This window comes from Columba livia, chromosome 8, assembly GCF_036013475.1.
Source record: "Columba livia isolate bColLiv1 breed racing homer chromosome 8, bColLiv1.pat.W.v2, whole genome shotgun sequence".
NCBI classification, from domain to species: domain Eukaryota; kingdom Metazoa; phylum Chordata; class Aves; order Columbiformes; family Columbidae; genus Columba; species Columba livia.
In genome coordinates this window covers 9,386,009-9,398,023 of record NC_088609.1, presented here as the reverse complement: position 1 = coordinate 9,398,023, position 12,015 = coordinate 9,386,009, and the positions used below count along the sequence as shown (strand labels likewise).

The 12,015-nt window shown below is 39.9% G+C and overlaps 1 protein-coding gene across 3 annotated transcripts in view; it reads right to left on the bottom strand.

Annotated features, from left to right (window-relative positions):
- NEGR1 (neuronal growth regulator 1) overlaps window positions 1-12,015 on the bottom strand; it is a 245,675-nt gene that overhangs the window by 134,500 nt on the left and 99,160 nt on the right. For all 3 annotated transcript variants that reach the window (XM_065071912.1, XM_065071913.1, XM_005498948.4), the window contains exon 2: window positions 11,166-11,398. In XM_065071912.1, the coding sequence (XP_064927984.1) occupies window positions 11,166-11,398 (233 nt within the window). The remainder of the gene's footprint in view (window positions 1-11,165; window positions 11,399-12,015) is intronic.

Below are 12,015 nucleotides of genomic sequence, written 5' to 3'. Positions count from 1 at the left end.
GATCCATCACGCAGACACAAACCTTTCTCTTAGTGGCTAAAAACCCACCAAATATTGCCTAATATTATTTCCCCTTATTGGATAGAGATTTTCCCCTTCGTTTGTGATATTATACCTTAAACTTACATTGAACCACCCTATTTTGCATAACGACATTTGGTAAATTACAGACTTGATTTACCCTTCACTGATGAGAACTGGCATTTTCCCACTGACTTCTCCCAATATCTTCTCTCATCTTTGAAAATAAGCATGTTTTCCCACTGATGAAGCACGAAGAAGCCAAATAAGTTTACATTTTCTGTCTTGCTGCTCTTGTTTTTATTTATTGGGCCAGTCAGTCCTCACCCCAGCCGGGCGGTTAAGCCTGGGGAGCATCAACCTCCCAACTTGACACTGGGATGGGGAGGAGACATGAGAGGGGAGAAATAAATCTTTTTCAAACAGAAAAATCCAGCTTGGTGCTGCTGAAAGAAAGCACAAAAAGGCTGACAATGGTATTTTTAAAGAGCAGTCCTGGTTAAAACGTAATGCTTCTAATGCAAATCTAACTCATCAAAAGTAAGAAGTTTGCTAATACTTCATCAAGGCACCCTGAGCGATGCAGATGGCTACTAGATAAATTACAGGCTACTTTGAATTAACATTTTTGGGTGACATCTTTTAGCTTGGCTTACACTCGGGATCCCTGCAAACAACAGTTTTACTATGTATTGTGTATGACTTGCCCGGATTTCCCCAGGATTCAGGGAGATGTGTACGACTTTACCCTTCGAGCTCGTGGCACAAAGCACACTGAAGAGTATGCAGTATATAATATATATATAATACAATATATAAATGCAATATATAATATATTTCATATATTCCCCTGAGAAGCTGCAGCATGGTGCTGCCTTAGTGCACTCAGGAATTGTCACAAGTGGCTCAGACTGCCACCGGGTTGAGGGACATTCTTCCCCATCAAAAAGGGGATCGCCCAGTTGATTTTTCTGTCATGTGCAGCTGTCCCTTTTTCTTGCTTTAGTACCATTTACAATGTCGGCATATGTAATTCTGCCTCTGTAGGAGTGCACAAGAAGAGACACAAAGTAAATAGGCAAAGACTGTACAGGGCAGATTAAACTGTTGGAGACTAATGATGGCACCATTACCCAAAGACGACAACTCAACCATTTAAACTTCATCAAAAGGAAAATCTAGAACAGGTTTGTCAACTGATTCCTGAAAAACCCATTTCACACTTTTACAGATGCTACTATTTAATTATTCCAATACGACTAGCACTTAATGGGGTTTCAAGATTCTAGACATTAATTTCAATGCTTTTAGGTTTTAAAGTATGTAATATTGACATTTACAATGAATTGGATTTATGGCACAGTTTCTCCCTGTTAGATGAAGTTGAATATATGTGCAGAATTACCTTAAAAAAATGTAAGGAGCACAGATCCAATTTTTTTCTTATTGGTTAGAAGCAGTCTGGAGTTCAGCACTGCCCTGCAAACACAGCACTGCCTTCCAGTGCTGCCAGCTGTGAGAAAAGGCAAAGCTACAAAATATCTCTTCATATTCAGCCTCCACATCCAGCATATTCATAATGAATTATGCCACAGTTTGACCCTTAATGTGTACATGGAACTCACATATACACATCCACATGTATGTGCTTGTGCACCCTGGTATTAGATACAATATATACGTAATATACACACCACTGATAGCAAGTGTAAACAGCCCAGAACTCTAAATTCTCTTCTGTTCCTGTCAGTCATCTACGTGACTGTGGACATTTCACTTAAAAATAGATGTAGGTGAAACCAACCTCTGCTAATGCCTTACTGGCTGGATTTTCATATTGCTGAACATCAGAAGAGCAATTTCAGCCTGTGAAATAAGTCTGATTTTATCCCCTCAAGTCCATCAGGGTTCCTTCTAGTGAAATGGAAGGTAATATTTTTCTCCATTTAGAAATAGTTATGCAAATTTAATTTAAGTTTAAAAATAATACAGTTTTATAGGAACAATCCTTATTTGCTTATTGTTGATTCATTGACTCTAGCCTATAGCTAATATAAATGAATTACTCCTTGGTTGAATGTGTTTCCACTATTTCTGATCACTATAGTGCAAGCAAATTCAGAAAGGTCATAATGTCCAAAGAGCAGCATGAGCTGGGAGCGCAGGAACCCATGTCGGGCAGCAAACTGCCCTGGTTTGGAGGATGGAGCAGCAAAAACCTAGGGTATTATTGCTGTGGCACTGCACCACCCTAGCAGTGTTTCCATTGCCGTCACAGGCATGTTTGATCCCCACACCTCCAGGAAACCTGATCACAGACGGGACAAAGATGCAGAAGAAACACCAGAGCAGAAGCCAGACCAGTTCACTCCTAGTTTGCAGGACATCATCCTAATTCCACCTCCAGTTTCAATAAAATAATAAGTTTGTCAAAACTTGCACTTATTTTTTTAATAACTTCAAAAGGTGAAGTGCTACAAGTACATTTATAATTTTTATAATTACAGTCATTTTTATTATGTTTGTATACTTAGAATTGTCTGTACTGATACTTGGAACAATATTTCCAGTGTTTATAATTACAGTCACTTAATCTGCATACAGCCAGATAAGCAGCTTAAAAGTAATTTGGAATTTCATTATTGTGGCAAAGGAATGTGTAATTCTCAAAGTCTTCACTGTTAACCAAACAAGGTCACATCACACAGCAAAACACACAGAACGGGATATATGCTGAGGTTTCTGAGATGCTCTTCTCTCTAGTTTGAAGATGTTTGTGAAATTTATGGCTCCTTTTTTTCCCCCTGATAAATTATTCTGATGTCTAGAAGAGTTGCCCTACGAAGTATTTTTTAATTCCTAGATATTTGTGTCCAAAGCCTTGCTTCTTTTCCCCTGTAAACAACTAGAGAAAACAGTCCTGTTGTTGAGAAGCTTGCAAAGCACTTGCTGGTCTAATAGTTTGGATTCCCCTGCATCACACATCTTTAAAAAAGAAACTTTGCATCAAGGAATATTTCAAACACTTTCCCAGCTCCTTCCATTCACCTCTGTAAAGTCATCTTTCCCAAGTACTGGTAATTCCACAAACGTACAGGGATCTCGACCATCCCACAGAGATGCCATTAATTGTGTATGTGGTAAAATGATTTCTCATTGGCAGCCTGAAGCCCTAAATAAGATATTTATTACTTTCAATAAGTGACTGTTTATAAAAGTTCAAGTGGACATGGTTATGATATTGCCTCTCCAGCAGCACTAGGGAGCAAGGATGCTGCAGGGCACCTTTTGCTCTTTGGGAAACCTCTAAATTCAGCGCAGTTTTGATTTGTCTCACGTTTTAAACATTAACTGGACTTGACAAAAGGATTTGATCAGATTATAGCATTTCAACCAGGACATTTAGTATGTCAGATGTTATTAGTTTTAATCGGGCTAAAAGCTAGAGGCTGACCTGGCCTCTCAGCAGAGCCGCAGCAGATGTGCCGCTCTCTCGATGGGGGATGTGGCCGGGCACTGGGGAATCTGTACGTACCCTTTTCTTTTATTCCCCACTTTCTTTCCAATCTGGTTCTATAGAAAAGGTTTTCACATATGGATCTATTCTTTCATTGATTACAGAATTCCTGATATGGCATGTTTTAATCGTGAGGAAGAACGTACTAAAAATCTTACAAGTTTTGACTCTCAAAATACTTTTACAGTTTTTTTTTTTTTTTCCTATGTCCTTTAGAAACAGAAGATAAGGATTTTTGAAAACTTTGAAAATTTACTTGAGGGAAATCAGTACCTTTGCACCTCCTTAGCAAGACTTCACTAAATATTTAGATTTAAAGCCTGTCTGCAAGATAAAACCAGCATGTTCTAGACCATGGTGTGAGATAATTTTTACATCCTCTTTCAAATCTAGGCGATGAAAAAGAAGATGCTCTGAGTAACAGTTGCAGAGATTGGTCTCCAAAGCACTCCAACACTATTTAACTTCCTTTGTTAACAATACTCCAAGCAAAAATTAAATTTTTAAACATGGGACACCTTTTTTTTCACCTGACAACTGACAGTCTAAAATTACCGAGGTGGAAATAACAGGAAATCCAATGAAAAAAGAATCAGATAAATCACAGTAATCACAGTGTTCACCACGACAGGCAGCAGAAAGCTCAATAAAATATCAGACTTCTTACTCAGGGTACAGAATTCGAAAACACTTGCAATGTGGAAATGATGGCAATGAATAACAAAATAATTGCTATCTCATTTTTTCCAGGCCAGCCTAACTACCTTTAATTGAATCAACGGGATGGTGAAAAGGCATTCAGAGAGGGAATAATAGAGCCCACAGGAAGGGCAGTCAGAAGAACGTGTCCTTATATGCAACTAAACCCTTAAAAGTGTTATAAAGCCAGATTTTATGTCTTTAAAATAATGTTTTTGCAGTTCGTTACAGTTACAAAATAAAGTTTTGGAGGATCCATTCAAATGAAATTGCGTTTGGCTAGAGCGAGTGTAATTAAAATCTCTGCATTGCCACACTCTACTTTCAGATGACGATTGTATTTTTGAGTTACAATAGCGGAAAAACCGCATTTTAATTTTAGTCTTCCAAGCAAGCCTCATAATGACTGTTGACTCTTTCTTTAGTGAAATTATAAGAGAGAATAAAAATTTAAAAAACCCTACTGCCCCAACAGGTTGTGTTCACATCATCTTCAGCTCATTCTAAAGCCAAGCCACGGATTTGACCTGCTTTTGCCTTAGTGCCAGTGAGAACCAGAAGAGACGGAGCACAGGGCAGACAGAGCTCCAACTCACTTGGCCACCCATTCTCATTCTGAATTGCCTTTCTTTCCAAAAGCATTTTTTAAATCTGCCTTTCAAAAAGGCTCATCATTTTTTATACAGCTTGGGTTTCGCACAATATTTCCAAATGGTTATTTTTGTTTTATTTGAGGGAGGTTGCCTTTTTATAGGGTGGGAGCTTCCCAGACCAATGCTTTAGAAAGGACGAGAGATGTTTTGCTCAGCCTAAAATTTTGGTGGTGTTCGGCTTTGTTTTGTTTTGTTTTGTTTTCCTTACCCCATTTTTTCCCCTCTTTACTTCTGTTTCTGGTGTTGCTGTATAATGCAAGAAGTTGCTGGAAGACTCTGCTTCACACACCCTTTACAAAACTCTCGCAGGTAACAAAACAACTTATTCTACTTAATTCAAATGTAACAGAATTAATATACTTTGGACCAGAGAGAAAATTATTATTTTGTGTAGATTATCCTTTGCCTGCAGATTTCAGAAGATGGAAATTTCAGGCTTATGATGGAAATCCTGTTGCAGCCATGACTATAAAAGCACGTCCAACATTAGAGAATTGTGAGTTTCAGACCAGTACAGCCCTGTTCTACTTCAGATGAAATATTCCTGATATTCCTCTTAAACAAGATCACCTGCTAATGCAAACATTTTCAGTGACTTAAGACAGCTAAAGAAGGGGAAAAGTCATTAATACATATTTTAGAGAGATCCCCTGCAGCACACTGAATGCCGTGAGAGGTACAAATGTGGGAGAAATTTAATAAATGGATGAAAACCCACAAATCCTGGAGAAAACACTCCGATGGGTCATTACTGGTGCTGTTCTGCCTGTGGATGCAGCAGCACCACCCCGAACACTGTTTTCTGGAGCAAACAGGAATTCAGTCAGTGGGGGGGTTCTCTCTCATGGAGCTGCCTCCCCATCCAGAACCATTTTTCTGCCTTTTTCTTCATGTGCTGAGCAGGGACAAGATGATAACAGTGGCTGGCAGCAGCGAGTTAATTTTCTAACGAAAAGTGACATCCTACTGAAGTGCTAGCAATTTAAAAGAGTAATGGATTGTCAGTTTTAGCTGGGAAGTAGTTGTTATATGATTTTAGAAGTCTTTTGCATATTTATTCTGTCCCGCTTTAAATAAATTTGGCTAAGATTTATCTCGTTAGCTCCAAATGCAAGTCCCTCTTGGCCTGATTGGGGAAACAAATTAGACTTTGCAAACATCGCAAAGACTAAATCAATACATTAATATTTAGGGGACATTAAGGAGGTTTATTAAACAGGAAAAGGGCCTTGAGTATTACTTTGGAAATATTATCCATGTTTAAATAAAACATATAGCTTGCAGTTTCTGACTCAATCTATAAATCGTATTTACATAGATAAATGAATTATTTCTGTGCAATGATGAGATGACACTGAGGGGGAGGACGGAGCAATGTCCCATTGGCGAAGGGTCTCTCTGGGAGCAACCACAAATGTGCCCAGATTAAAATAAAAATTGAGATGTCAAGTAACTCGTGTAAGGAAGTTTTTCCATCACTGGTTCCCTGGTGTCACCTGTTCCCCAGTGTCACATTTTGGTTCTGATGGCATGAGGGAGGCAGGTCCTGGTAGGATGAGGAGGGCAGCAGTGACTGGGGTGAGAGGTGACAGGGGGTGGCAGAAGGAATGACACCCAGTATTGACACCCCAAAGCTTAAAACAGAGACCTATTTGAGCTGTGCAACCATGACAGACTATTATAAACATAGCCTTGACAAAACAGCCCAGGTCCAGACTGTGTCCATGGCTCCTGGCGCTGCTGTCACCAGAGCAGTGTCACGTCCTCAGCCACATTCAAGGAAACAAACAGAGCTGCCAGGTCCTCAATCCTGCCCTCAAGGAGACCACAGTCACCAACATCATGGTCACCCCTGTCCCACCAGACCCCCATGGGAAGGGGTGTTCCCAACCCCTTAACAGCCCATCTCAATGCAATGGGACCAGCACCGTCCCCTCAGCTCTCGTTACAATTCACTTGTAGCTGAGTTACATTGTCCTGGTTCTGTAAAGTCCTCTCCCTCAGCCAGTATGCTTGTTCTCCCTCCCCGGGATCCACACCATGCACATTAACAAAGGATAACTAAATTATCCCCATGCCCTTATTTCACGAGGTTAACCAAAGCAATCTCTTCCAGATCTGTTCCTCATCCCTGTCACCACCCTGGGCAGCTGAGGTCCTTCTGGACACCCTGCTCTGGCCTCTGTCTCCCTCGTGTCACCAACAAGAGGGTGACTTGTCCTCTGTCCGTGTGTGCAATCACATCGTTACCACGTCCTGACACATGGGGAGAGCCGGAGGTTTCAGGCTGGGACCTGTTGCTCTCCCCCACAGCAAAATTCATTCTCAAGGACATTGGTACACATGTCTTAATATTTCTGCAAATTGAAAGGGAAACACAGCTTGGAGGATGCAATTTAAACTTTGATAGAATAAATGTCAGATTAGAAATGGCAACCTTTTCCTAGAAAAATTATGAGTGCAGTAAGAGGTATTTCATTTTTTTATTTCACTGTGGCAAACATCTGACGTTTAAATCATCTGTAGTTCATGACACTGCACATCAAGCATCTGGCACTGAGATAGACTGAGTTGATTACAAACCTCTACCTTCTAAACTTTTAATTAATTACTTCATAATTCTCACTTCTTTTTAATAAGGTCACTGAATTAAAGTTAACTGGATTATCATCCTCTCTTTCATGTGATTCGCTTTCATTGATGCAAATGTGGGCTAAAGACACATGAGGCTTTTTCCTTTTATATTAACTATCTTGATTAATTTTCTTGGTACAAAAAGGTGTAGCTATGTAATAAGTATCAGTGATCTAGGCTTGACTTGACGGCTTCTTTACAGTGCTGAGCTGGGATTTGGGAAACTGAAATCCAACCTCAGGCTCTGCCAGAGGTTCCCTGACGGCCTGAGACCAACTCGCCAAACCTCACGAGATCTCTGTATATGGGACAGTGATGGAGAAGCTGCTGCTTCCCATCTGCCTTGATTATGTATTGATCGCGGCACTGGGCAGGAATTTTTTGTGTGCAAGATCTGTGGTTTAATGTGCGAGTGTACAATATTTAATGCAATGTAGCCAAAACTACATTTTGGGATGCTATTGTAAAGAGCCAGAAAAAAAGATAAAGATGGAAGAGAAGTAATGTGGGTTGGATTAATTTACTGAACGTAACATCATAACTGCCAGGGACCAAACAGGGACAATTTCCAGACTTAGCCAGGGATGGTAGAAATGTCAGGTTTGTGGCCTGGGCCTCTTCACCTTTCTGTGTTTTACTCATGGAAACTAAGGCATTTCTAGCCCATTAAATGTGTTTATTCTCTTAAAACACTTACACAAATATGTTCAGAAACCATCAGCCTAAATTGCAGAGAAGAGGATATTTAAAATGACAGCTACTGGATCTGCGTGGACCCCCCACACATACCAAAAAATAAAAAAAAGGGCTTTTAAAATGGAGTTTCACAGCAAATAATTTTGCTATCTGAAGTTTGAACCCATTTAGGAGCTTGTGATCAGACATCAGCCTTTATTCATCTAATTTGCGGCACAAGGCACACACCCCTGGCTCTCCCAGTTCTGCTGTTTGCAGCAGGATAACGTCTTCTTTTGACACAACACAGCCTGGAGGGCAGAGGAATTTTAAAAGCTAAGACTTTGCTTTTAAATTTTCTTTTTCTCCTGTTGTTTCATATGCTGCTCCGGCTCTGCTGCTGTTCATTTATTCACACTGTAAAAGGAAACCCAGCCCTTTGACTAAATGATTTTATACTTTGGTAAAAGACCTGCTTTTCCCTTCATTTATTTCTCCCCAATAGCAGACGTTGTTTCTAATCTTCAAACACAAAGCCACGAACAGTATTAATAGGAAACATAAAACTGCTTCCACAAAATGTTATTATATCATCCCCATGAACCCCACACAGCAGGAAAGGATGCATTAAAATAAGCTCCTGGCAGTTGTTTGATGTCATCCATCCAGTCAGGGGTACCCTTAGCCAGGTCAGTCTCCATCTCAAAGGATGCACAAACTGCACCCTCAACCCCAGCACAAGGATGAAATGATGGCTTTGTGAGCCATGGAAGTACAAAGAGACCTGACTAAAAGTGCTCACAAGCCCAGGTCCCACCTAGGGCCACTGGACAGGTGACAACAGCACCAAAAGTGATGCAGGGCTCTCCAAATGACCATGCAAAACCCAGTGGTGATTCACGGCATAGTCCCACCCCCATGGGATGAGCGACTGGTGCGACTCACATCCCATCCCCTGAGCATCCACTGCACGGCAGACAATTATTAAGGTCTATAGTAATAGGTACATATAGATATGAGTTAGAATGGAAAGAAATGGCCTCAGTCATCACCCACGTGGGATGGGGCATCCTCCAGAGCTGCCAGTCCTGCTCTGCCGCTCGGACTATACCTGACCCCTCTCTGTAAGCAGGGACCCGGCACCTTTCCCTTCTTAGGACTAAGATAACTACATGGGAAAAATACAAGGACAGTGATTTTTTAAAAATTTGTCTTGAAATCAGTGCACTTGTTCCAGCTATGCCTCATGGAGCTGGTCCCTACTTCCTACAAAACTGAAATAATACTGGAGGAACTGAATATCTATATATATAATTACAATAATAATTGATACTACCACAGCTTCTTCATTCCAGCTTCCCAGTCCAACAGCATCCAAACCCTTCTGCAACTCCTGAACAACCCACCCACATCAACAGCGCATTTATGAGTCTTCACGCAACCACCGCCTCTGAGCAAGGTCATAAAAATGACTAAGTGATGGCTTTTTGGCTGTACTAATAAAATAATGCTCTTTATGCAACAAAGACACTTGGCTCTTACCGAGCTACAGTCTAACGTTCTTACAATCAGGGTCTAAAGGTCTAGTGGTTAAGGATAATTAGTTTGAGAAGCATTTCATACACATTATTTCTAAGGGATTTTGGTGTGCCATATGGATCAATAGAGATTGCCATTTAAATTCTTCTGTTTGATATTCATTGCTTTATTACTCATAAAAATGCAAAAGAAAATTTTAATGATGATTACACCAAAGACTAATAAGTTAAAGCCTTAGGTTATACTTTGCATTTCTGAAGATATAAATGCAATCGCTTAATAATTATGCATATTTTTAACTATTGAGTTATTATTTCTCTATATACTTGTAGTTAGCCTAATTAATTTTAAGCTCCTGTTTATATGTTTTATATATACAACTAATTGCCAACGTTTTTTTTAGCCCCTTGTATGAGGGCATTAACTATTAGAAAGACAGCCAAAACTAAGAACTGTTCACCCTGGAACAATACAACGACTGTTACCTCCTTGTGTGTAAAACTGACCCTGTCGTTCAGCAGCGCTTAAAACAGAAAACTGTCTCACAGAAATAAGTAGATTGTTCTTATTAACAATAGTGGGTCCCAGTATTTCTGTGAGAAAACTGGTCGGGAAAAAACAATAAACTATGGATTTTAATGCAATATCAGGTCATCTTAATTTGTTTATTTTGGTTTTAATGAATTTCTATTGAATTTCTAAATATAATGGAATTTCTATTTTAGAAAAATGGCTTTACTCATTCTAATTTTCCTTTTTTTTTGAAGCTGATGAGTTAACTCTTGTTTTCATAACAATGCCTGCATTGGTATATAGCAGAGAAGACACTTGAGGTGCCCAAATGAAATACCACATCTTTCAAATCCAGTAAAATTTACAGAAAACTTCATCCGTAAAGCTGCCTGTGGACAGGACATATCCACACGGGCAGGTCAGCTGAGAGCTGTGGGGACAGATGTTTCTGCCACTACTCGGTAGCAAAGTTCAAATGTAAAGGCTGTAAACCTTTTGTGAGCTCAGCACCAATGATGCACTGTGACACAGTGAACGGGCTGAACACCATGCAAAAAACCCCACATTTGGAGCCATGCAGGAGACCTACGGCAAACCAGCAGTTATCTGCAGGAAACTGCACCTCCACTGCTGCACCCCTATGCTCCTCTTCAGTTTTTACATCTTGTTCAATTGTCAGCAGAGCAGGATTGGGATTTAAACCCGATTTTGACAAGCTAGAAACCCTTCTGGCCTAATTATCTGCTTGCAGGGGCCCAGAGCACATACAGGCTATGGCTACATACAAGAAAGAACAAAAGAACAAAAGAAATTTAAAAAAAAAACTTTTAAATGCACTTAGCTGACATGTACCATCCACATTTTTTTTTCTAGTACATTTCAAATGATGATTTGCAGTTGGCTTAACCACCTACCATGTACGGTTAAGTGCACCTGCATGGTTCTGGGGGTGTGCTGGGTCTGCACAGAGCAGGTGTAGGGACCATCATCCGTCACATCCACGTCCTGGATCTGCAGGCTGTATTCTCTTCTGTTTGCTGTTGCGATCGAAACTCGAGGATCTACTGACCACTTATCGCTTCCAGCAAAAATAATACTCGACCGATTCAGCCAGGCGCCTTTTGAAGCTCCATCTTCCAAGTAACACCTGGGAAAAAAGGTGAAAGCATAAGTGAGAAAACATAGGAGCTTTTAAATAACATTGACTTGCTATTGATTTTTAGACTGAATACAGCTATAATATATTGGAGTTGAACCTCGAAACATGAGCCCTTTGTGAATTCACAAATCATCATGAAACTAAAAGCCTATTTTACAAACATACTATAAACAAATATATTTTTCTGCTATGTTCTTCTTTTCTGATTTTCCTGCTGTGAGTGTTCAGTGAAACAGTAGGTAGAAAGTCTCAATTATTTCTGAACCAGACCCAATGACTCCATCTCCACAGCCCTTTCTGCTCCAGTTCCAGCCCATAAGGCTCAGAAAGGGACACAGGCGCCCATGCAAATTCTTGTCCTTTTCCTAAGACACAATAAACTTCTGCTTTCTTAGTTAATGAAATGAGGGACTTTTGCAATCAAAAACTATAATGACATTTTAGAATCCAAACCAATATTTTTTTATTTCCAAAATATTATTAGATTTGTCATTTCTAATCTTATTCAAGGCATCTCGTTTAAAGCAAGCATACATTCAATTAGCATGGATTTCCCTGCTGACAACAATGACATATGAAGTGTATTTTTTAAAACATCTTTGGGA